At 55.6% G+C, this 24,225-nt stretch overlaps 9 protein-coding genes across 9 annotated transcripts; 5 read left to right on the top strand and 4 right to left on the bottom strand.

Moving 5' to 3' along the window:
- Positions 1-4,969: 4,969 nt before the first annotated feature.
- Positions 4,970-7,404, top strand: HSPA12A-1 (Heat shock 70 kDa protein 12A; the record flags this gene model as incomplete). Its single annotated transcript, XM_037327009.1, has 4 exons — positions 4,970-5,557; positions 5,616-5,720; positions 5,781-7,152; positions 7,205-7,404. 4 exons carry the CDS (start codon positions 4,970-4,972, stop codon positions 7,402-7,404), a joined length of 2,265 nt encoding a protein of 754 aa, XP_037174164.1.
- Positions 7,405-8,947: 1,543 nt separating this feature from the next.
- On the top strand, positions 8,948-10,243 carry CGCA056_v011764 (Pathogenesis-related protein 5; the record flags this gene model as incomplete). The annotated part of the gene is made up of 2 exons (XM_037327010.1): positions 8,948-9,400; positions 9,449-10,243. 2 exons carry the CDS (start codon positions 8,948-8,950, stop codon positions 10,241-10,243), a joined length of 1,248 nt encoding a protein of 415 aa, XP_037173728.1.
- A 1,018-nt stretch (positions 10,244-11,261) lies between these two features.
- Positions 11,262-12,121, bottom strand: CGCA056_v011765 (Ankyrin repeat-containing protein; the record flags this gene model as incomplete). The annotated part of the gene is made up of 3 exons (XM_037327011.1): positions 11,262-11,731; positions 11,846-12,017; positions 12,095-12,121. The coding sequence occupies 3 exons, from the start codon at positions 12,119-12,121 to the stop codon at positions 11,262-11,264; spliced, it is 669 nt and encodes a 222-aa protein (XP_037174158.1).
- A 906-nt stretch (positions 12,122-13,027) lies between these two features.
- On the top strand, positions 13,028-13,470 carry RPC11 (DNA-directed RNA polymerase III subunit RPC10; the record flags this gene model as incomplete). Its single annotated transcript, XM_037327012.1, has 3 exons — positions 13,028-13,037; positions 13,093-13,379; positions 13,435-13,470. 3 exons carry the CDS (start codon positions 13,028-13,030, stop codon positions 13,468-13,470), a joined length of 333 nt encoding a protein of 110 aa, XP_037173729.1.
- Positions 13,471-13,970: 500 nt separating this feature from the next.
- Positions 13,971-14,416, bottom strand: soh1 (Mediator of RNA polymerase II transcription subunit 31; the record flags this gene model as incomplete). Its single annotated transcript, XM_037327013.1, has 2 exons — positions 13,971-14,246; positions 14,315-14,416. The coding sequence occupies 2 exons, from the start codon at positions 14,414-14,416 to the stop codon at positions 13,971-13,973; spliced, it is 378 nt and encodes a 125-aa protein (XP_037173730.1).
- Positions 14,417-17,092: 2,676 nt separating this feature from the next.
- CGCA056_v011768 (uncharacterized protein) lies at positions 17,093-18,688 on the top strand (the record flags this gene model as incomplete). Its single annotated transcript, XM_037327014.1, has 2 exons — positions 17,093-17,310; positions 17,407-18,688. 2 exons carry the CDS (start codon positions 17,093-17,095, stop codon positions 18,686-18,688), a joined length of 1,500 nt encoding a protein of 499 aa, XP_037173734.1.
- A 328-nt stretch (positions 18,689-19,016) lies between these two features.
- CGCA056_v011769 (uncharacterized protein) lies at positions 19,017-19,784 on the bottom strand (the record flags this gene model as incomplete). Its single annotated transcript, XM_037327015.1, has 1 exon — positions 19,017-19,784. One exon carries the CDS (start codon positions 19,782-19,784, stop codon positions 19,017-19,019), a length of 768 nt encoding a protein of 255 aa, XP_037173735.1.
- A 2,116-nt stretch (positions 19,785-21,900) lies between these two features.
- On the bottom strand, positions 21,901-22,503 carry crp-6 (40S ribosomal protein S27; the record flags this gene model as incomplete). Its single annotated transcript, XM_037327016.1, has 3 exons — positions 21,901-22,083; positions 22,169-22,231; positions 22,501-22,503. 3 exons carry the CDS (start codon positions 22,501-22,503, stop codon positions 21,901-21,903), a joined length of 249 nt encoding a protein of 82 aa, XP_037174306.1.
- A 551-nt stretch (positions 22,504-23,054) lies between these two features.
- On the top strand, positions 23,055-23,895 carry PLP2 (Phosducin-like protein 2; the record flags this gene model as incomplete). Its single annotated transcript, XM_037327017.1, has 2 exons — positions 23,055-23,119; positions 23,178-23,895. 2 exons carry the CDS (start codon positions 23,055-23,057, stop codon positions 23,893-23,895), a joined length of 783 nt encoding a protein of 260 aa, XP_037174305.1.
- Between the last annotated feature and the right edge of the window lie 330 nt (positions 23,896-24,225).

Consider the following 24,225-nt stretch of genomic DNA (forward strand, 5'->3'; position numbering starts at 1 on the left):
GGTGTCGGTGTGATGGGTGAAAATCGAGACAACCAACGCACGGGGGGTGCTCCGCCTTGGCCGCCTGTCGGTACTGCAAAACGGCGGGCATGTTCCCGGGGGTATTGACGGGACAACACCGCTCCGGGGCGGCGGGATGTCTTGGAAAGCGGGAAGCCTCGAACCGAAAAACTCTGGCTTTGGCGCTGACAAGAGCCACAAGCGAGCTCGCGAATGAGAGGAGGAGCGAAGCGGGCTGGCTGATAGACTGGCAGGATTCCGACCGGTCGGGGGACGGAGACTGGACGGGTACGGGGACGCTGGAGTGAACCCAAAAACAGTGCGGCTGAGCTGCAGAGGCCGATCAGAGAGACGAAGGCAGTAACTTGTAAGGGCTCCCCTGTCGAGCCTATCAGATGTCTCCGGGGCTCAGCATGGCTTTTGTGCTACGCCTCACCGCGCCTGGGTTGCCAGTGTGGAACGGGATTGTATTGTCCACCGTTCTTTGGCAGGCGACGGGAAGCCTGCGTCAATGATGTTTCGCTGTTTCTGAATCCTAAGGCAGGTACGCCAGGCCGATTTGGCCATTGGCGTTGGCAGAACGGAGCCAACATGGACGTCGGCGAGGCTTTCTCTGCGGAATATCAAACTGCTTGTGGATGGACTGGACACTCTCGACACCCGACTAATCAGCAAGCGGTGGCCATTGGCGACTGCAGCCGGCGTCTTCCTTTTGCATTACCGGCATGGAAAGCTCAGAACGAACAGCTTGAGTTTTTCGTTGGTTTACTGCTTGTTGGCGAGGGATGCAAGGCCTGGAGCTTGGATGACATGACTGAATCCTTTGCCCCACTTTGCTAAGGCAGCTGGGAGATGCGCATCAGCATTCTGTGGAACAGTTGAATTGCAGGACTACCAGTCCGGGTGCGCTCTCCCCAGCTGCTGTGTGTGAATGCCTTTCTTCTCAAGTCAGAATGTTGTTGGGAGCGGACGAGACGGCATCTTCGAACGACGGCTCGAAGAGATTTCTGTGGCTCGGAAGTTGTCGCCGAGGATATTACATAAGAAACACATGGGGAAAGAGGGGCTCACGCCAGTGCTCAATGTGATTCGAACCTAATCTGGCGGGGTAAGCACGAATCAACGAAGAAATTGAAGGAGATGGCTGGATGGAATACGGCGTTTAAGATCAAATTAAGATAAGGAAAAAAAGGCACACCGCCCAACAAGCCAACTGCACCCCTCCCGAAGCCCAAATCCCAGGACAAAGGACCGGTTCGCCCTGTCGATCGAAAGGAGACGGCGATTGTGCCACGATTTTGATCAAACACTCGAGGGAGAGAAAGAAGGGTGGACCAGTGACCGCCCTATTCATGAGGGATTCCATGATTGACTTTCACGGCTGCTTCAAGCTGAAGGAGTCGGGAAGCCTGATGTTGCTGGTGGCGGCGGTAGACTGCATGTGGTGGGTTTCTTCCTCATGGAATCCTGAAAAGAGGTACTTCAGCGGTACAACCAAGAAGGAGGAAAAGTCCTACAGAAAGTCCTGCATCCCAGGGCCACACAGAACCTGTGAGACCGTGCCGAGCCACGCTAGGTCTGTTTCTGTCGCGCGTATTCCACAGCAGGTCCAGCATGCAAAGATACTTTGGCCGTCAAGGGTCCGGCGGGCTGGCATCGCAACTCGGCTCGCGGCCGGGATAGACGAAACCAAGACGGGGTCCCACGAGACGGATGCTTAATTCTTTGCTAATGGAATGATGGTCAAAATCATGAATCTTTCCCAACCTGCATAGCAAGGTCGCGTTGGGCGTCAATTGTGGCCGTATTCTTCCTCTTGCTGCGCAATGATGCGTGCACGGCCCTCTTGGCCAACAAGCCAGTTCAGACAGCCGAGGGCTTGCAGTAGTTTGTCGGCAGAACCGCAGCCGCTGCTGAGATTCCGCGAGGTGTCTTGAATAGGATACGGAAAGTGAGGAGGAAGGCTGCCACGGCACGCTGATAAACAAGGGTCTGCCGCATCTTCGCGGGATGGACAACACAATTCCCTGCCCTGAAATCCTTAACTCAACCTTAAGCTGGTTGCTGACAAAAGGGCGCATCCAGCGTCCCGGGAACCCCGTGTGTCGTCTCCACGAGAGTCGCAGCAGGATCTCCGCGTCCCTGTCCTTCCTTTTTGCCGTCGTTGCACTCTGTCAGCTGTCAGACATGTCCGACGAGAGGACAAGGTTGAGTTTCTAGGCATCGAAATTGTCTTGTTCCTGAATGTCATCAACGACAACTCTAAGCCTCCCTGGGGGGGAGAGAGTTCCTGTCTGCCCATTCGGTACTTGGTAAACTTCTTTCAACTTCTCGGGAAAGCGAGATGAGACGATTACTACGACTCAGATGCTTTGCTCGGCCCGTCGCCCAGTCGGCGCCGTATTGGGCGATACAGGAAAGCCGTCCCTCCCCCACCACAGACGCCGTCCAATGTCTGCCGCGTCTGATACAGGCACCAAAGACGCAGTCTCAAGACAGGTGTCTGGTGTAGATAGAGGGACGCAGCAGGTTCACTGACAGGACAACGGCGATAGAGACTGGACGAAACCAATGCAGCTGTCTGACCGCTCAAGTCCTGGGTGTAATCCGGCGTAGAATCTGTCGACTGCTCGGCGCAGGGCAACAAGCAGAGTCCTACGAACGTACGAACGGTGCTTGCTGACGACCAAGGTGAGAAGGGAAGTAAGTACCTCACGCGTACCAACGTACGTACCTTGCGTTTGGTGGTAGGTACCCAAAGACGGGACTCTCACGCTGCAGGCTGCAGCCAGAAAGCCAGTTTTAATTGTCGCGAGCCCAATCCAGTGGCAGGCGGCGGCGGCGTCGCTCAGCCTTACACTGCCCAGAAACGAGCCGGGGTAAGTCGTGGGAGTGGTTCCTCCACCAGGCGCACCCGCTGGCTCGTTTTAGTGCCGTCAGCTGCTGGCGCCAGTCCAGCCACCCTACCAGGCCAGGCGGCAGGTGGGATGTAGGTAGGTAAGGCAGGCAGGTAGAGTCCATGCAGAAGCATGCGGTGAGATACTTGCGGTGTCCTACGGCTACCCCACCCCGCCACCTATCGCGGACACTGAGGGAGCACAGGGCAGCTCAGCACCATGGACGACTCCAGCAGCTGGAGGTGCACCGGCAGCAGAGAGCACAGCGCTCACGCTGCAAAACACGACGGGACACAGAAACGAAGCACGGGAAGCAAGAAGTAGAGGCAGGCAGGGCAGGCAGAGGTAAAACAGACCGAGAAACAATGCAAGCGGTTCCTCAGTTTTGATTTCACAGTGTTCTGTCCGTTTATCCGTCTTGACGGTCCCCAATACTCGCTCCAGAATCTCGTATTGCCTCTCCCTCTCCACTATGGATTGAGGTACAAACATACCAAGGTACTGAAAAGGTGGTGCCTCACCAACACCAACACCAGCAAGCAGCAACGGCCAACGGTAACATCATCATCATCATCATCGTCAGCATCCTCCTCCAGCCCGATCCTCGATCCCCAGCGGCAATCTTGTCCGTTGTCGGGAACCACCATCACGTCTTGTGCATAGCATTACTCTGCAGTTATTTACGGCAACAAAAGCTAGGTATTCCGTCCACCTTGTTGCAAAGAGGTCGAATACGTGCAGAGGTATTCCTCCGTCCAGTGACCTCGCTTTGCCTCCTCCACCTCTCCCAAACCAAAACTTCACACATCCCGGTCGTCCCATCCCGCCTTCTGCTTTCGCTATTCGTAAGGTACCTACCTACTCGATCTCTTCGTACCACCGTCCGCCGTCCACCGTCAGTCAATTCTCTTGCATGCACTTCATACAACTACCTGGGTACATTCTTCTTGGACAATACGGCTCCATTGAAGTCGTTCGCTGTCTGTCGCACCGCTCTCTGCACCACCTGCATCATCCCCAGAAACGGAGGAGAATTCATTCACAAAAGCGAAAGCAACAAGCGCCGGCCCACGTCGTCCACCTTCCTTGCCTTGCCTTGGCCTTACGGTGCCACACTTACTTCGGCTTCCCTTCCACAGCCCACGCCCTCGTCGCTCCCCCTCGCTCCTTCCCACCCCGCCAGGGAAGCGAGAGAAAAAAGCAGCACACGGCCCACGAGTACGGCCCACCCCCTCCACCCCCCATCCTCGTTCCGTCGCTGCGTCTGCGTTGCGTTGCGTCCACCTCGCACTCCTCACGCTGCTGCTTGCTCACCACGGGTCCCCCATTCCCAATTCCCAGCCCACCAGTCCGATCCAGTCCAGCCCGGCCCAGTGCACATTCTATTTTCTCACTCCTCACTCTTTCCCACACGTTCTCGTCTGGTCCATCCGATCAGTCCTGTCAAACAGCCCCCAGAACCATACCGTCACAGCCCGCCGAACTGTGTGTGCCTAGTGCAGAGAGTCCGGAATTGCAGACTGCCACCACCTGGGAGAGAGACAGAGAGAGACAGAAACAAAGTGACAGACGGAAAGGAAGAGAGAAGGACAGGTCCTGAGCTACCTACAGAGGCCCGTCCGTCGTCCTGGCTTTCACCCACTGCCTGACTCTCGCTCCCGACTCCCGTCTGTTTCCCGTCTCTCACTATCCGTCCACACGGCGCGCCGTGACTTGACTGCGACTTGACCACCACCCCCTCCCCCCAGCCTACTGCCTGCTCCATCCCATCCTTACCTTACTTGTCTTGTCCTGCCCATCCTGTCCTGTCCTGTCCCGTCCCCAGAAGCAAAAGCACAGCACAGCACAAGCACCGGCGGCAGCAGCAGCAGCGCCCACCTCTGGAGGAGTCCTAAGCCCAAGGTCTAAAGCCCAAGCCTGCGCCCAGGACCAGCCCGGCGAGACCACCACCACACGGCTGCAACCCAAACCGAATCGATATACCCTCTGCTTGTCCTGCCCACCTGAGGCCCGAGTCCCTTTTCCTCTCCCCTCTTCCCTCCTCTTCTTCCCTCCTCCATACCACTTCCCTTATGAGCTTTTCCAATTCCCGCCTGAAAGGCTTTGGTTTCGGTAAACGCAAGTCAACTGCCAGCATCCAGACGCCAGACCCGAACCAGACCCCAAGCCCGACCCCTCCTCCCCAAGGCCACCCGTCCGGCGCCCCTCAAATACCGCAGCAGATCCCCGTTCGTCCTGGCTCGATCGCCTCGACCTCTTCCGCCTCCATCGCTCCTATGAATCACCCAGGCGCCGGGAATCGACCACCGAGTTATTCGGCAAACTACCCCCAAGGCGGCCCTCCTCCCATCGGCCGCACAAGCCCGTTGACGAACCAAGGCCCGACGAGAACCCCGCCTAGCCAAATGGTCGGCGGTCCCCCTCCCATCAACACCGGCGCTCCGGTCGCCGGATACCCCCCTCAGCTCCCTCCTGTCGGCGGCCAAGGACATCCCATGGGTGGTCCTCCTCAGTACGGCGGTGGCGGCGGTGGCTACCCTCCCCCGGGTCCTCCTGGCCCTCCCGGAGGCCCTATGGCGCAATATCAGAGAGGCGGCAGCGCGGCCGAGGTTGAGGGCAACAGCAGGAGCAAGGCTCAGCTGATAGTCGGTATCGATTTCGTACGTGGACATCGGAGAGAAGTGCGGGGGTGACCGGGCTTGCTGACATGACTGACAGGGTACAACGTTTTCCGGTGTGGCTTTCGCTTTCGCCACGAACAACGAGGCTAAGGAGGATATTATTACGGAATGGCCCGGCGCCGGATCATACACAAAGCAAAAGGTTCGACCGAGGAGGCACTGAATTGGTGCGTTCAATCGCAGCTGACAAAACTCGACCTAGATTCCCACGGTCCTCTACTACGATCAGTACCAGAAGGTTGTCGGATGGGGTCCCGATATTGCGGATGCCCTCGCGCCTACTGGGTACCCGAAACCCGGTGTGCAAAAGGTGGAATGGTTCAAGCTGCAGCTGATGCTTTCCGGCAACACATATATCGACCCCATCAACCTGCCTCCTCTGCCTCCTGGCAAGTCCGAAATCGATGTTGCGGCCGACTACCTCTTCAAGCTCCGCCAGGCCATGCGCTCGGCGCTGCAGAAGACGTTGGGTGAAGTGTTTAACCGTGAGGAGAGAAACATTCGGTACTACCTGACAGTGCCTGCTATTTGGAACGATGCTGGCAAGGCCGCCACCAGAGCCGCTGCCATTCAGGCCGGTTTCCTCCGAGACGAGAACGACAACCGCCTGACCCTGGTTTCCGAGCCCGAGGCGGCGGCAATCTTCTGCTCCAAGACTGGCCTTCTTAACTTGAAGGTTCACGACGCCGTCCTGATTGTCGATTGCGGTGGTGGTACAGTCGATTTGATTGCCTACGAAGTCGAGGATGAGAACCCCTTTACGGTGGCCGAGTGCACGGCTGGATCTGGTGACTCTTGCGGTTCAACAGCGCTCAACCGTAACTTCAGCAACATTCTGCGCACCAAGATCCGCAAGATGAAGCTGCCCGACGGATCCAAGACGGCCGGCCGTGTGTACGCCAAGTGCATCATGGATTTCGAGAACCGCATCAAGGCCGACTTCCGTAATAACGGTCAGAAGTGGGCTGTTGATGTCGGTATCGAGGCCGAATTCCCCGAGGCTGGTATTGAGGAAGGTTACATGACCTTCACAAACGAGGAGATTCTGCAGTGCTTCGAGCCTGTCGTAAACCGCATTCTGGAACTCGTCAGAAACCAGATCATTGCCATCCAGGCTCAGAACCGCACTCTGCAGAACATTCTTGTTGTTGGAGGTTTTGGTGCCTCCGAGTACCTCTTCCAGCAGATCAAGCTCCACGTTCCTCCTCAATTCCAGTCGAAGGTGGTGCGTCCCATGGACTCTGTCGCTGCTATCGTCAAGGGTGCCGTTACTGCCGGTATCACGGAGCGCGTCGTCACCCACCGTGTTGCTCGTCGTCACTACCTCATGGCCACTCTCCAGCCCTTCAAGGAGGGCTACCATCCCGAGGCCTACCGCGTGCCATCCCTCGACGGCAAGGACCGTTGCAAGTTCACCAGACAGATTTTCGTGCAAAAGGGCCAGAAGGTCAAGATTGGCGAGCCTGTCAAGGTTTCCTTCTTCAGACAGGTCGCCCCTGGTGCTACCCTCATGTACGAGGATATCCTCTACGCCTGCGACGACGATGTTTGCCCCGAATACACCAAGGATCCTCGTAATTGTATTCCCTTCACAATCCGACCCAGCACTCGCTAACCCCATGATAGGTATCAAGGAAGTCGTCACTCTGACCTCTGATCTTTCGCGCAAGAACCTCGAGAAGGACTTCGAGAGGATGGACACACCACAAGGCACATTCTACCGTGTCTACTTTGACATTTACCTGACTCTTGACGGATCCGAGTTCAGCGCAGAACTGGTTTGCCAAGGCGAGGTCATGGGCCGCTGCAGAGCGCGCTTCAGGTAAAACTGGCGGAGTTTGGGGGGAGAAGAATGATAATCTGTTTGCCGGCTTGCGTTGGGCATTTCGTTTCCATACACTCGGATGATACCTCGAAAAGGTGAAGGAGCAGAAAGGACAGCCGAGGCTAATAATGGCCAGGAGTATATATCTTACGAAGAGACCTCCCAGGACTCACTACTGGAGATGAGGACTGGACTCTGGGAGGCTTTTATTACGACACTGAAAGATGATGGCCTGTAGTCCACTGTAGACGCACGACATTCCCAGCATGGGACAAATCAAGTTTATTGAAGACCAAGAAGGTTGCAATAGCTGCCCGTCTGGGACGTGCAAGGTTATTTTCCTGTCTGTGAGCCTGAAGATATCGCCGGGTCGATGCAGGGTCGAAGTCAACGCCAGATTTTGGCCAAGAAACAAGCTACGATGCCCGGCACGACTCTGCGGGCTTCACTCTGCCACCACGTGGTGAGTCAACGTTCCCCATGTTGGCCCTTGACATTCTCAATGGCATCTAAAGTGATATGATGACGGCAAAAGAGCAACGATACTGAGGCTGTGTGAGAGATAGAGGACAGCTCATGGCAAGGTACAGTCCCACAGTCCGGCGGCAAAGCAGTACTTGTCGTGCTGACCGCTTCTAACAATCTTGGGCACAGCCACATCAGCTTGCAGGTGGAGCTGAGACCAGAACGGCGCGGGGCAATAAGCCAAGCAGGGAAGGCCCCGGTCGTTGACTACCCGAAATGGACCCTGCAGTTCCAACGGGAAACTGGGCAGCCAGTTGCACCTGCGTCATCGTCTGAACATGAACCGCTGAGAGGTTCGACCCAAGGTCCGGCCCTGCAACTGCAACGTCGACAAGCGCCGGCGGGCAGGCGACGATGGGATGGGTTGGTGCTCCCCATCGGCTGCTGTTGGAGGCAGCGGCTCTCTAGCGCCCCCCTTTCCATCGCGTGTGTCGAGAACGTGAGAACGGCGGACAGAACCATTTCCATCTTCAACAACGAGCGTGCGAACCTCTAAACACCCTATCCGCCTCTCTGCATCGCTAGCTCCACGAACACCCTCTTTAAGCGCCTGAAACAGTCTTTTTACCTTCTGCCCTACGACCCAGTTCCTGTGTCATCCGTCCAACCAACCTGCAGCTCCGACCCGGCACCCTCTGACGCTATATCGCGTCGACAGGGATAATCAGGTATTGGCCCTGGATCAAGCAGGCCGATCACCTCTTGGGGCCTCGCCGCCCCTTGCTTCCATTCGTTCTTTCGACGACACGCTGTACGTCACTCGGCGCAGGTCCGTTGCGAGCTATTTGCGGCACCAAATCACCACCTCGCAGAAGCCGCCCGTATATCTTTGCCCGATCGTCGTCTCGCCGGACCATGGAAGCTTGGGGCCTCTGAACCATGAACTGTTGCACCATCCCAGCATAGACCACACCTTCACTCTTGCAAGTCACGAATCGATACCGCTGTTGATTCTTGCAATCATCCTTCTTTGTTTGAACTGTCTGGGTATTCGACCGCAGACGACCGATACGCAGACAATGAGACAGGTGCCGTCGAGGTCGAGGAAAGGCGACGGGCGCTCAACGACATCCAGCCGGAACATCTTCGTTGCGCTGGCCCTCGCGTCGCAGCTCCCAACCACCAATGCCATCGTCTTCCCAAGCACACATCCGAATTACAAGACCGACTACTTGTCACTGAACAAGCGTTACAACCCCGCCAGGCGAGGCCCACCCGAGGATTGGAACGGGAGGATACCCTTGAAGATCACAAACACATGTTCAGAACCGATCTGGCCAGGCATCACAACGCAGCACGGCGTCGGCCCCGGCACCGGGGGTTTCGAACTTGCCGCGGGTGAAAGCCGGGACCTGTGGGTCGGTCCGACATGGCAAGGCCGAGCGTGGGGAAGAACCAATTGCACTGTCAATGGGGAGTCGGCTGGTTGCACGACGGGCGATTGCTTCGGAAAGCTTAACTGCGAGTTCAGTGTAAGTGATCATGGTTCGCGCGGCACTGTGAAATACTAATGAGGACAGGGCGCCGTTCCTGCAACACTAGCCGAGTTCAACTTGGCTGGCGGCGTTTCTGGGAGACAGACCTTTTACGACATCTCCCTCGTCGACGGCTACAACATCCCCGTGGGCATCAATTACATCCCCGCTGACAACACCTCATACATTCCGCCCAACCTCACCAATTGTGCCTGCATCGCCACGGCCGGCCTTCTGTCAAACACCGCAGCGAGTGGTACTGTTTATACCAACTCCACCTACCCCGTCCCCTGGGAACCGACCGAGACGAATAATAGCGCTCGAGATTGGTGTCCTTGGCCCCTTCTTTCCATGCCACCGGAGAAGCCTGGTGACGGTGTCTACCCTTACCCCGATGACAACATCATGCGTCCCGACTTTAGCCCGTGCAAGAGTCAATGTGCCGCCACCAACTCGGATAAGGACTGTTGCATAGGATCGTGGCACGACCCCAACAAGTGCAAGCCGGGGTTGTACTCGAAGCATGCCAAATCAATTTGTCCGGACGCTTACAGTTTCGCCTTTGATGACCAAACATCCACTTTCATTATCCCATCCGGCGGCGGCTGGGAGGTCGTCTTTTGTCCGGCGGGGAGGAGTACCAACATCCTTCGCACCATGGGACCCCAACTTTTCGAGCTTGCGAGCGCCGGATACTTGAGCCAGAAGAACTTGGATCTGGTTAAGAACCTCTCCTACATAGAGTCGCAGAGTGAGAAGAACGCCGCTCCGGGTGTGGCGTCCAAGTCGGCATGGGCCGTCTGTGCAGCGGCTGTAACCGCTCTGCTGATGGCTATCTGAGCGATTTGGCGGCCTTTCTCTTCGTTTCGAACATGACGGGCAGGACCCGCGCAATGAGTCATGTTTTACTTTTGGATTCAAGCATTGGGATACCCTAGAACGATAACACGAGCCGTGGAACGAGAAGTACGAAGTAGACGATAAAGATAGGACTCGAGGGTGTGAGTCGACAATGACAACAGCGAACATTTCTTTCCTCCACGTACCTAGAACTTTCATACCCTGTATCAAACAATAGATCAAGTGTATACTCACGTTTGGGTGCTTTGTGGATGTTTCGATTTGTTTCCTTGATATTGGTATTTGACCTTTTGGATTGTAACTTCGAGAAAGTAGTTGCGTCTTCCGGTGAAGACTTAGTCTCAGGTACGTCGGTTTTGGCTTTCGGGTCCGGTATCCGACGCAGTGGCACTGGAACAGCGGCTCCGATCCAGCCGCATGCATCCAGAACTATTCTGCATCTTGCGTTGACGGCGCTCAGAAACTAGCAACTTTTTTCTTGGTCCCAATCCAGTGAAGAAGACTTCCAAGTAAAGTGACTCGATGCTTTGATAATTGCTGTAATAACGTAATCTCACACTCTCTTCCGGTCCCGTCTAAACCGGTATAAGCACCTCACGGTGGCCATTAGACTACTCTCCATCACTCCCAAGCAGAGGACCATTTGAAATGTCTATGATATTTTTTTGTTTTGCGAAAAGACTTCCCTCGAGGGTTGACGAAACGGCGACGATACCTTAGTCTAACATGTGTTTCTCCCCTCCAACCACTCCGTTACGCAACTTGTACCAAGAAATTGACTCCTCCCGTGAATCTGGTTTTGTTTGTACTTCCCGTCCTGTATCTCACAGCTTTGCGTTCTCTATCTCTCTCTCTCTCTTCTCCCCGAATACCCGCCCGGACGGAGGGATAGCGCGTCCTCTCCAAATGCAAGATATGCCGGAAGTCTTCCCTTCGTCCTCTGGAATGCAATAAAACTGAAAATCCACTCAAACCATCGTAGCCGTAGCAGCCGTCATCAGCCCCTCCTGGCAGCCCTCTCCTTCCGCCTGCGCTCCCACTCGGCCCTCTCCTCGTCGTCGCTCCCGCTGAACTCGGCGTCGTCGTCGCTCTCGTCGTCCTGCACGGGCGGTGCCACGTGGTTGGGCACGGGGGGCGCCTTGCCCTTCGGGGCCGCGGCGGAGGAGTCGACGTTGATGAAGTCACCGGCGTTGAGGGAGGCGTACTCGTGCTTCTGGATGAGGTCGCGGAGGGCGGCGTTGCGGGGGTCGACGAGCTGGAGAGCGGTGAGGCCGCCCTTGTTCTTGACGCGCGGGTTGGAGCCGGCCTCGAGCATCATGTCGACTAGGGCGTTGCCGAACTCGCGCTGGGCGGGGGGTTCCGAGTTGATCCAGCGGATGGCGGTGTGCAGGGGCGTGTCGCCCTCGAGGCGGTTGACGGGGTCGCATTCGAAGTTGGGTTGGTCGAGGAGGAGGTCGATGATTTCGTCTACGGGAGGACGGGTGTGTTAGTGGGATGGACAGATAATGAGTAGATGTGTGTGGAGGAAGGGTGTTGTGGTTGGAAACGAGTGAGCAGTGGTTGGAATGGGTTCCAGCGTACAGTTACCCCGCGAAGCGGCTTCGTGGTAGAGGTGGTTTCCCATGACGGTGGTTGTCTCGTTGAGGATGCGGGAGAGCTCGTCCTCGTCCTTGATGTCGGCGACGACTTCGTTGAAGAGGTCGGTGTTGTTGCGGCGGCAGGCCTCGATGAGGATCTCCTTGACGGAGGCGCCCTGTGTTGGGTTCGATGTCAGTTTACCCCTCCTTGATCTTTTGGGCAACAGGCAGATTGGCGACATGAGCGACTTACCTCGTGTTCCTCGTTGTCACCCGCCATGATCAGTCGGCCCTCGCGAAGGTATTGACGTCGTTGGGATTCCGGGGGAGAGATGTGTTTCGAAATGGCACCGTGCTGGAGTGGGATGGGTGCAGGTAAGGTAAAGGTAGGTTCGGTTGGTGGGGTAAAAGTTGGGTTCGTTTGTCGGTGAAGTCGGAGGAGGAGGGGCTCCTGCGTTGCGTTCGTTCGTTCGTTCGTGTAAGGTAAGGTAGGCCTACGTAATTTGCCCGTCGCAATGGGAAGAAAATCGCGAAATGCAAATGTGCCCAACGAAAGGATGCAGATTTCGCGCGCACGCAAGGCGAGACAGTTGGACCAGGCAGATGTATATCCCGTCAAAGGTACAGGTGTTCGGCAGTGGTGGTTGGCCCAGATCTGGGTCAAGGGGACGTAATTGGGGGAGACGTGAGGTGTTTGGCTGGGAAGACCCGGGCCCAGGAGGTGGCAGTGAGATCTACCGACCCCTGGAGGCTGTCTTCTTTTAGCGGGTGTGGTACGTAACCGCCGGCGGCTTACAGAGGACAAAGGATCGTTGTAACAGCTCACAGTGGTTGGAGTGCCCCGCCGGTAGGCGCTAATTGTCGAGGGGACGGGTAAGGCGGGGGAGCGATGGAAAGGATAGAGGGGCACGGAGATTTATTTGGGCGGGATCCGGCGGGATGAGTCCAGTCAAGGTCGGGTCCTAAGGTGAGTGATGGCTGCCAAGCTTTTCTCGGTGGTGAGTCTTGACCGAGGTGTGACTTCGTCGTCCCCCACCGTCGCATCTCGACCCGCTGAATTTTCTACGATCACGACAGTCACCGAGACATGCTTGCTGCGCATTCGCACTCCTCTCAACAGCAGCAGCATAGCCGCCGCATTATCCACACCTCCCACCTGATACGCTGAAAAGCTCCAGCCGCCAACATGTTGCTCTGTAAGTCCCCCGTCTCCTTTACGCGACGACACCGACTAACGTTATGTCTCGCCAGTCTGCCCCAACTGCGCAAACATCCTGACCGTCTCCGCCTACGCCGGCGTCCGCAACCGCCTCGAGTGCCGCACCTGTCCCTTCGAGCACGCCATCACCGAGCCAATCTACTCGCGCCGCGAATTTGAGCGCAAGGAGCGTGAGGACGTCTTTGGCGGTCCCGGCGAGTGGGACAACGCCGACAAGGCGCGCGCGCAGTGCCCCAAGGATGGATGCAACGGCGAGGAGGCGGCCTTCTTCCAGGTCCAGATTCGGTCTGCTGATGAGCCTATGACTACGTTCTTCAAGGTACGTCGCCGTTGGTGCCATGCAGAGTGGAGGAAAATATGCTAACAGAGTACAGTGCATGACTTGCGGAACGAGATGGAGAGAGAACTAAGGAGGGCGTTGTCGTTGGTCTACATTACTTGGCATTGCGTGGCGTTGGGGAATATTCATCTGCTTTACTAGAGGCGCGATTAATGCGCCTGGGAGAGGGTATCGAGGGGTCTTCTGCCTTGCTCTCTCTAGCTGGTTTAATAAAACCATGTTGGACGTCCGGCCGTCGCCAACCTGCTTGACGCCATTTCCCATATACCTGTCTGACCTCTGTGCGCCACGTCTGTATTGGCATTGATGTGCATGCTTCTCGCGCGCTTCCAAAATCAGCGATAGTAATCGCCTTGCGTAGGCCACAGCATGCGGCTGCGGCGCTTCAGGGCTCTGTAGTTTTGACCCCAGCTCTGGCTCGCATCCATTCACCAATAATGCTGAGATCCAATGCGCCTGGTTCCTGCCGCGTGCCAAGACATGTAAGGGTCCGTATGACGTCCCCAGAACGCCTTCGTGAGATTCAACAGCGCGAATCCAGGCCAGTTCTGTCATCGTTCGTCCTACGCCTCAAGCCTCGCTGCGGTGCCACTCCACCGGCGCCTTCATGCCATCTTCAATCAGCCTCGACACGAGATCGGGACTAATGATATCCTGTCGGAACTGCTCCTGCTGCAGCAGCTCGAGGTGCTTGAGCGTCGGGCCGGGGTACATGATGTACTTGAGGTAAGGCGGACGGGTCCAATATTGCAGGTAGGCGAGGTACGCGACGAACTCGGGGCGAGTGAGCAGCTTTTGGGTGGCTAGGTGGTTGAGGTAGTACGGGTTCGCGAGGGATTGGACGAACTGTTGGCGCGACGGTCAGTGCTGTTCGCGATAATGGAGGGCGGGCGCGAAGAGAGGGGACAACATACCTCGAGCTCGATCTCGAACCGCGTGTGGCCGCCGTAGACGGGCTCATTGTCTGCGGGCGGCGCGGGCGGTTGAGAGGGTGTTTGTTGGGGTGCGGTGGCCATGTTTGCAGTTGCGATGGCGATTGTGGTGGATGAGGGAAGAAGGTTGGATGGTGTTGACGGGTTGGCGTGGGTGTGGTTCTGAGCTGGGACCAGGGTTCGGGGCTAGCTCTGGATGCGCGATAGTTGGGGACCTTTCTGTATTTGCAGGACGTCGTGGCGACCTTTTGCACCGAGTTCTTTGCTCTTATCACGAAGGATCATATAATTACTGGTGGGCGTTTGTTGCCAATTGAAGCGTTGTTAAAGAAAATAATATGATTAAAATCGGGGGAAACAGCTATGGAACTTCAGTGATAGTAGTGCTTCACTAACATTAAATTCGGTGAAGGGTCGGTGAGGTGCAGGAGCTTTCGTGGGGAAGCTGCTAGGTCCCCTGCACTGACATCAGAGACACCCTTCTGCAGCTCAATACCGAGCCTTGGGCATCGCACGGTTTGATCCGTGAGCTTACATGTACAGGATTTTTTCGTTCGGAAGTACACATCAGACGTTCTTGACAGAAGAAGAAAAAGAGTCAAAAGTTCGGTTCTCGAACTCGTCAGTTCGAGAACCTATGAAAATCCAACCAAGACGTCTCTTGAGGTTTTCTACCATTCTTTAATCGGACCGCTGGACTAAGCGGGACGGAAGAGGTGGGAGGGTATGTCTCTCGACCGTCGGATGACAGCAGGCAGGAAAGGCCCCTTTATCAAAGACGGGATGGAAGGATATGGAATGTGGGTGAAAGGTGAAGGTGAGGTGAGGTGGAAAGAGCCGTTGGGAAGGAGGGGTGAAAGGAAGGGGCGGCCCAGGGCAGACCTCTCACCCGAAGCTTCAGTATTTAGCACCATGACCAATCGCAGTCTGCATGAGATACAATCTGCATTTACTGCGGTCGCTTTTCTCAAATGCTTGATGCGACGGTGCGCTCACTTGATTGCGTTTATCAGATGACTTTCATCATTCAGGTTGAAAATTCGGGCCACACGATACTTCAGAGACTACGTGTGAACAACTCTAGGTATCTTTGATTTGGCCTGTTGACCAGCTAGATCCTGTCGACGTATCGCCTCACAAACACTCATCAAACCCTTTCGCGTCTTAATTTACTACATGTACTCATATTCTTTCGAGCCGCCTATTTTTCCTATGCTATAGTGACCATCCTTCCTGTGGTACCATTCTATGTTTTACCGTCGTCTTCATCGTCGTCGCTGCCGTCGTCGTCGTCTTCTCTACCTATATCGTCGTTATCAGCGTCTTCACTGCTATCGTCGTCGTTGTCTTCGATAAGAGCAATTAAGCATACAGTAGTCACTCCAGCACAGAAAACTTAGGCGGTCGCTTCTCTTTTATATTGGAAACCGTTAACCTTACCGAAGTACTTAGGCTCCGCCGTAACATCGTAAGCAGAACCAGCCCATGTTCCGTATGTTAACATACTTCCATTCTCTTTAGAAGAAGCTGCACTGGGCATAGCTTTATATCGACTGGATCGCAGGGCCAAATGAAGAGATTCAAGCCGCAAGAGCAGAGACTTTATGCCATTTTCAAGGTTTGTAGTCAAGCAGACATATTGATTAGCAGTGTACTGCGTTAAAGCTGTTAGTTAAGTATTTTCGTAATTCTTTTTTGTTTTTGTAAACAAATGTAAGCCAGTATATTGAAATGGAGGGACTTATGAGTTCCTTCATTCGATCATTAAGACGAAAGAGCTTAATCTTTCGAAAATAATCACATTGTATCCAGAAAATGTGCACTGCTTCATCAGGTGACAATTTCAAGCATAGGCTATTAAAACGCTTCGAGAACGAGTGAAAAATCAACGAGAAATTCGGAAAAAAAAAAAAAAAAAAAAAAGAGGAAGAGTCAAGCTCGTAGATGGCTTTATAGCTGGTAAATCCTATTATCTGTATAGTTAGTAGCGCTCAGATACGAGAGCTAACGTTGACAATGGCATCCAGTGTGATCTTTCTCTCAATTTAAAGCGGTTATTTAGTTTGCGTTTTATTCCTCACGACTTATAATCTGAGCTCTAGCCTACGACTTCCTATGAAATGAAACGCAAAGCGTACTTAATTATACGGGATAAAAGCTGCCAAGTTGTTTGGGAGCAATACAGATGTCAAAAAGCAGTACTTATCGAGCTTCTCGTCTTGTTCATGCTGTTGTAGCAGTTTGACCACAAAGACCTGAGGCCCCAAGAGGAGCCATGAATCCAGGAAGATATATGAGAAGTTCAATTGAGCATGATTATCATGAAATGGTTGGGCTCATGAAATGTCAATACCTTTCATTAGGATTCTTGCGCCGTCTAAGTTAATGTAGGAGCTACGAAGCTCGTCCGAATGATCCTTGGCATCAGTCAGCACACTCACACGGGTCAGAATAGATTCATAGCTGAGCTGAAGACAGACAAGGATAATTAGAGAAACTTTGTATTCTTCCAGCATCGGTGGTGACTTGTAAACCGCTGTCGGAGCTGGGAGCGGCCCCGGTGAAGTCAAACGGGCTCGGTGAGCGGCCTCAACGGCGTGGGACCCACTAAATAAGGCTAAACCGCCCCACTAAAAAGTTCCTGGGACGTGGACGCGCTAGCCATTTCATCGTCACTGACCTGAGCTCCCGATCACGAAATTTCGCGACTTCAACTCCCAAGAGACAACCTCCCTCCCAGCAACTACTCCCCAAGCCAAGATGGCTTCCAAACGATCCCGCGACACGTCAGACGCCGACACCGACCGGGCTCCCAAACGCAGCAAGAAGCCTCGCGAACACCAGAACGCCCACATTGATCCGACATGGGGCCAGAAATACGTCTTCTCGGCCACAGAGAGCGCGACGACCGTCCCCGTCGACCCCGAGCTCGACTTTGAAGACGACGGAGATGCGATGGCGTATCTCAAGTCCGTAAGGTGAGTCGCTTTCCATTATCTCTGCTCAAAGTTCTGTTCCGTGCTGAACTTGCGTGTATAAAGTTAGCGTTCCGAATGCTGATGGTGAGTATCTAGGACGCAAGCGAACGGAATCCCGCACCTCCTCGTCGCACCCAAGATCCCGATCGGTCCACAGCTGCCCAAAGAACTCCAGAATAACAAAGACGGAGAGGAAGAGCCTGCAGAGGGAGAAGACGTAGAGGAGGACCGCGAAATTTACACCTCGGGCCAGGGCGATTTCAGGGGATACTACCACGACGGCGCATACACGGCCCGCCCGGCAAACTGGGAAGAGGCCAACGACAAAAGCACACATGAAGAGGGCGAGTGGGAAGAAGAAAACGGCGGCGACGGCTACTTCGACCCCAACGAAGACGACCCCGCTGTCCTGCACGAGGCCTACTTCGCCTCCATCCTCGCGCGCTTCAACTTCCTCCGCGGCACCCTCCACGCCACACCCCCCGCCTCCGTCGTCGCCGCCCTCCCCAAGAGCCACGGCCACTTCGTCGGCGCCTTCGGCCCTAAGTCCTCCACCTTCTCCGTCTGGTCGCAGCGCCTGCGGACGTCGGACCCGATGCCGGCGCAGGTGGCGTCGATGGACAAGGACGGCGTGCTGCGGGTTATCCGGGTGCTGCTGGGCGGCAAGTTCCTTAGGAGAGGGTACGAGCTGCGGGAGCGCACGAGCCGGTGGCTGTGGGCGCTGCTGGCGCGGCTGCCGGAGCGCGGGGAGCTGAACCACGCGGAGATTGGGTGGGTCAGGGACCTAGGGAGGCGGGCGGTGTTGATGATGCAGAGCCTGGCGGACATGGCGCGGCTGCGGGACGCGTTGGAGGAGGAGGGGATGGATCTGGGGGTGCACGATGCCGTTGACGAGAGCTCGGACGACGAGGACGTGATGCGGGAGATGGAGGTTGAGGAGAGGGACGGGGAAGCGCCGGCTCCTGACAGCGAGACTAAGGCACCCGCTGAGGAGACGCACGGGGAGGATGCTGAGCCTCAGAAGCCCGCTGAGCAAGGCGGGGTTGAGGACGGAGAGGTCGACGACGATCAAACGTCTGAACCGATGGATGTTTCTGAAGACGGCGAGGTAGACGAAGGTGAGGTGGCGGAAGAGTCTGCACCTGCTGAGACGTTGGAGGAGGCTAGAGCTCGCCTTCTTGCTCAGCTCGATACGACGGCGGCAGACGTGCCAGCTGAGGCAGCAGAGAAGGCCGAGTCTGACGACGAAGACATGTCGGATCAGCTGCGTGCGCGGATGAACATGCGAGCCACGCTTAATATGATCTTGACAGTTGCGGGTGAGTTCTACGGGCAGAGGGACCTTCTGGAGTTTCGGGACCCGTTCACAGGTATGTAATATCACGAGAGAGGAGGTAAATCGCTGGTGGAAAGTGTGTACAATTTGTGGCTCGATGAGCCCCCAAACGTAGCATGCTAGCCTATGATATCGATACAAACAGTGGTGGCACAAGAACCCATTCTGGGCGTACATAATACAGTCCACCTCAAAACCTTCCGCAGACTCATCCTGTTCCCGCAAAGAGATAAATCCATGCAGACGTCCTCAAAGCAGCTCTTGCCGAGTACAAATGCATCCATCCCCTGAATCGTCCAAAAAGAAAGTGAACTCCACACGCCTGCGCCCATGGAAACATCGTACAGTAAAACCAAAAACCTCCGCTCCTCTATGCATCGCTCATATCTGTGTCAGGGGTAACCAGAAAATCCGCATCCTCAAAGTCGTCCGCGACGACCAGGTTCTCCTGTCCCGCATTCTTGCCGCGGCGGCTCTTGCGTGGGACTGCAAGAGTTCTCGCATTCGCCCAGCCAGACGGCGCAAGGCTGCGTGGGCTGATGGCCCCCTCCAACCACGCATCGTGGTTCGCCCACATCTTGACGGGCGCATCGCTCTCCTCCTCGTCGTCAAAGAAGCGCTTGCGACTGCGGCCGTCGCTGGCGGTGCTCTCGACGCTCTCGACGCTCTCCTGGGAGCTGCTCGGGCCGGGCATGTCGTCGAGGCCCGGGACGTCGTTGTCGGAGAACTCGTCCTCGTCGGCGGTCACGGGCTGCGCGGAGAGGCCACCGACCTTGTTGATGCCGCAGAAGGGCATGAGCTCCCGCTGAGAGGAGGCGGCGCTGCGCTGCTTGCGGGAGGTGGTGCCTGTCGGGGTTGTCCGGACGACGGCGGGGCCAGACACAGAGGAGCTGTCGCTCCACAGCTTGAAGCTGCTGTAGGTGCCCGTCTTGTAGCCTTCCGGGACGGACTTGCGGATGCGCATGCCGACGGAGATGAGGTTGGACTGGACGTCCGAGGGGAGGCTGTTCTCGGGAGCGGCTGGTGAAGGGCCGGCGGGCGCTGGGCCGGGGCGGGTGGTGAAGAAGGAGGTGATTTGGCGCTGGGAGGGGTCGACTGAGGCGCCGGCGAAGGGACGCTTCGTTCTTGGGGCCGACATGGTGCAGCGGATGGGGAGGTCGAAAGACCAGGCCACGGTTACGGTTTGCTTGAGGCTTTGGCTGATGATGACGAGAGGTTGTCGTTCGTCAGGTCGAGGCCCTAGCGTTTTAGCTCGGAGGGTCGAGGAAGCTAAGATCGTGGGATGCGGGTTCTTGGTGGTTGGTAGAGTGGAGAGTGTCTCTTTGTCGGACAATTTAAAAAACGACGGTAACCGTAGAAACAATCGGAAAGCGATTGAAGTATGACGTGCAGAAGCGAGAAAGAGGGGAGATGTTGAAAGGAGGGAGAGGGGAGAAGTGGTTGGGAGGAGATTAAGTTGAATTGGAAGGGGACGTGGAGTGAGGTGAAGTGACGGCGGCGGGGGCTGGGCTCTGCGGTGCCAGGTCACTGGCGGCGTTTCCAAGGTGAAGCAGGAGCCCGCTGACGATCCGCAAGACCCAGCTGATCGCGTCTGGGCGTGTTTTTTCGCGAAGAATGCGCGTGAGGTGGGCCACTTTAGCAGGTTTTATGGAGACCATGTGCACTGAAACTGACATTGGCCTCCTGGTGATTGGCGCCGCCGCCCATTCCCTCGCTACCCAATCGTCGGGGACGCTGACGACGGCGTTGGTGAGCGGCAAAAAACTGGCTTGGGCCCGGCCGGGAAGGCAGGGAAGTGGATGCACCCGTTCCATGGACTCCGGCACGTCTATTTTCGGGGTCCAAACATCTTTTTCCTTCCGTTGAAATGCAGTTTGCGAAACGCAATCGTTTTTTGGGATGCCAGCGTTGCGGGTGCTTCATGCTCTCAAGTCTCCGTTGCCAGCTCACTGTGCACTGAGCAGGAATTGCTTTTTGAGAACCCCCCTAAACTCAGCGGCGAGGTGACGCATCCAATGGGTGATCCTGTGTGAAAACGGTGCTGATTTGCAGGAGTGGCACAACCGAGGCCAACTTACACCAAGCGAGCGAGGGCAGTGTGCATCAGTGAGGAGAAGCTCCCCCAACACCCATGTTCCGGCGGTGTAACCTGCAGCAAGATGGCGGACGTTATCTTGGGGCTGAAGTGGCCAATGCTATCAATCAGTAAGACATGCACCAGTCCAGATCTGTGAGAACAAATCAGAGCAGATTAACGGTGCCCCATCTCAACGTGTTAGCCATACCAAGCATACTTCTCTGCCATGTGTATGACAGTGAGAATGCTCATCAGTCGGGTTAGATATTGAGGTGAGTTAAGACGCAGAGTTCTAGAATCCGAAGACGCCGATTGTACGGAAGGGCCGACGGCATGAAACAAATCTTAAGGATAGACACTCGAGCCACATCACATGAGCACGTCTTCATCACGACACCATGCATCAAGATGAGAAACCAAGTGGGCGGGTGGGTTGTGGAGCGTCGCAGATCTATCAAGGTACACACACTTGAACAGACAAGCAGCACGCATGTAGCAAACACGTCGGACACACGAGCATTTCACCCTCACAAGACACCACACACTGCATTTCACCGGTCACCACAATCACATTTTGGGGGTCCGGCGTTTGTGGAAACCATTGAATTTCGCAAGCAGTGCTGATTCCTCCGAACTCACTGCACTCGGGTATGAAGCGATCCTCAATCAGCGGTTCCACGTCCTCACGTCCAGGTCAGGTCATCGCAAGACCACCCCAAACGCTCATGTGAAAAGCCATTTCCAGCTGTCCACCCCATGCAGAGAGAAGACGACGACGTAAACTCCAGGCGTAAACGCAGAACGACGTTAGGAAAGAGGAAGACGACGACGAAGAGCGGTTCTTGTGTGCTTTTGGTAAGAGAAATGCATTCGATTCGTTTTGCGTGTGTGATGCAAGGATATCCGGAGACCCCAAACGCCCCTGTGATTTTTGATTTGGTCAAAAGGAATTTTTGGATGTTCCATCTTCTATCCGCAAAGGTGTCTGATTATGTTCTGTTCGGAGACAGCAGACTCTAAAAGCCTGTGCCAGGGTTGTCTATACGCCCATGCCCAGGTCGCTTGCTTTTGCAGATCCGAGATGTCCCACCAGTTGATGAACCGTCCAAGTCGTTAGATTGAAAACACCCAAGGGCCCTTTTTTTGTTGTCGAAAGAAAAGCGTCCTCGCGGACAGTTTACTTTCTGCGGAAGGAGCAGCCCTCAGTGAGTCTCGCCTTACCACCGGTAGGCTGGCACAGGACGGTGGTGCATCCCTGGCAGATGACGACGGTCTGGGCGTGGGAGAAGACGGTGGTGATGGTGAAGCAACCGGGGCACTTGACGTCCATGAAGAAGGAGCGGGGAGCAGGCACAAGGGTCTGGGTCCAACGTGTGAGCACATCATGGTCGTGATGATGGAAGAGGGGTGGTGATGTTGGCGGTGGTGCGGAGTGGCGGGCGTACCTTGAGCTTGTGCTTGCGGGCCTCAGCGGCCGGGGAGGGGTTGAGGAGATCAACGGCGAGAACCTGGGAGAGAAGCCATCAGCATGATGGTTCCATCATCAAATGATCGCGCGTGCGCAGTCGTCGTGTGTGTTTGCATCGGCGTGCGTGTCCGTCGTGTCCATCCGAGTTCCCCGCCGTACCATCTTTTCCCCCTCTTTCCAAAGTTTTTTTTCTCGTCGCGGGTCGGGCCCAAGTCGTGATTTTTCGATTTGCCGTCGGTCGGGGGGCGAAATTGTTCAAATGCACACACACGGGGCTGCACGTAAAATAAAGCGGCGGTGGGCTCTTACCATCTTGACTGATCTGATCGGTTATGGATTGATCGGTTATCGGTGCGAGTGCGGTCGGTCTTGGACGGAACTGGTGGTGTTGAGAGGCAGTTGGCACTCGCAGAGACTTGAGGGTTGAGCGATGATGGGGAGATCTGAAAAAGTTCGGTTCGTGTGCCAACCGACTCGCTGGGCGGCGAGACGCATGGACCTCCGCCGCTTTTGGACTAGCGAGGAGGGTTAGGCAGCCCCGGCACGTGACGGATCCTCCGAAGGCAGCGACGACCTCCGAAATCTTGGCCCATGCTGCCTTACCTAAGCTGGAGCTTGGGGTAAGGTGAGGTAGCGGGGTTACTGGCTTCGATGCAATTCCTACCCGAGTGTGTCATTGCGTCAAGGTTGGGTACTTCAGGCTCCGAACAATTTACGCAGGTGCCTAAGTCACTTATCATTGATACAGTCGGTCGAAACTTCACTTTGCGCTCTGTCGCTCTTCTACCTCTTCCAACCCACCATTGCCTCACTTCTTCCCATCTCATCCCTTCAACCTCTCCTGCGTCTGCACACACGTCACAATGGCTGCCCCCGGAGACCAAAGAATCGCTGTACCCATCGATGATCCCAACGCAGACACCGAGTGGTACGTTGCCATTCTTCCTTGAGAGCCCCGCGACGAAAGCCTGACACATTTGCGCCAGGAACGATATCCTCCGAAAACATGGAGTCATCCCCGAGAAGCCCCCAAGCCCGACACCCATGATCGAGGAAGCGATCCTCGAGGGTCGACGATTGGCGCACGAGAACAGGTTGGAGGGCAAGGACCTGGATGAGCTCGACGAGCTTGAGGACGACGAGGACGAGGCGTTCTTGGAGCAATACCGTCAGAAGAGGATGCAAGAGCTGAATACGCTCACGAAAAAAGCTCTCCACGGCACCGTGTACCCGATCTCGAAGCCCGAGTACCAGCGCGAAGTCACAGATGCGTCTAAGAACGGACCCGTCTTTGTCAACCTGACCTCTTCGCTCGGCACGAACGTCGAGTCCAGAGTGCTGACCGAGCTGTGGAGGCAAGCGGCTAGGGAATACGGCGACATCAAGTTCTGCGAGATGCGCGCGGACAAGGCCATTGAGAACTACCCCGAGCGCAACTGCCCGACGATTCTGGTATACAAGGACGGTGATATTGTGAAGCAGATCGTCACGCTCGTGCAGCACGGAGGTGTCAAGATAAACATGCTCCAGATCGACAACCTCTTGGTCGAGGTTGGCGCAGTCAAGGACTCAGATATGCGCGTTGTCAAACGACGCAGACAGGCTGAAGACGAGGAGGAGGAGAGGGCGATGGGCAACAAGGGTATTCGACAAGGCACCGTATCAAAGTCAAAAGGCGACTCTGACGATGAAGATTGGGACTGAGGGAAACCTGGCATGACGGTGACCTAGGCGCGGCCCAACTCGGGACTGCTGCACGTCGATGCCTTGAAACAGCATCATGTACGTGCCACATCTAGCGCATGCCGGACAGCCGAAAGCGCTGAATGATAGTTACACAGGGGATATATATATCGCCGACGTGTCTCCCGAAGAGCTCATCTGCTTGAGCCTTATGGGTTGTTCTGCGATACGGACCCCGCTTAGATCGATTGCAAAGATCTACAAGAGCCAGAGGTTGGTCGCACGACCTCCAAAGTCTGCACATACCAGAACACCAAGTCTGTTATCTAGGCAGCCATACTGCAAATCAAG

Source organism: Colletotrichum aenigma, assembly GCF_013390185.1.
Source record: "Colletotrichum aenigma strain Cg56 chromosome Unknown KSG_Cg56_contig08, whole genome shotgun sequence".
Taxonomy (NCBI): Eukaryota; Fungi; Ascomycota; class Sordariomycetes; order Glomerellales; family Glomerellaceae; genus Colletotrichum; species Colletotrichum aenigma.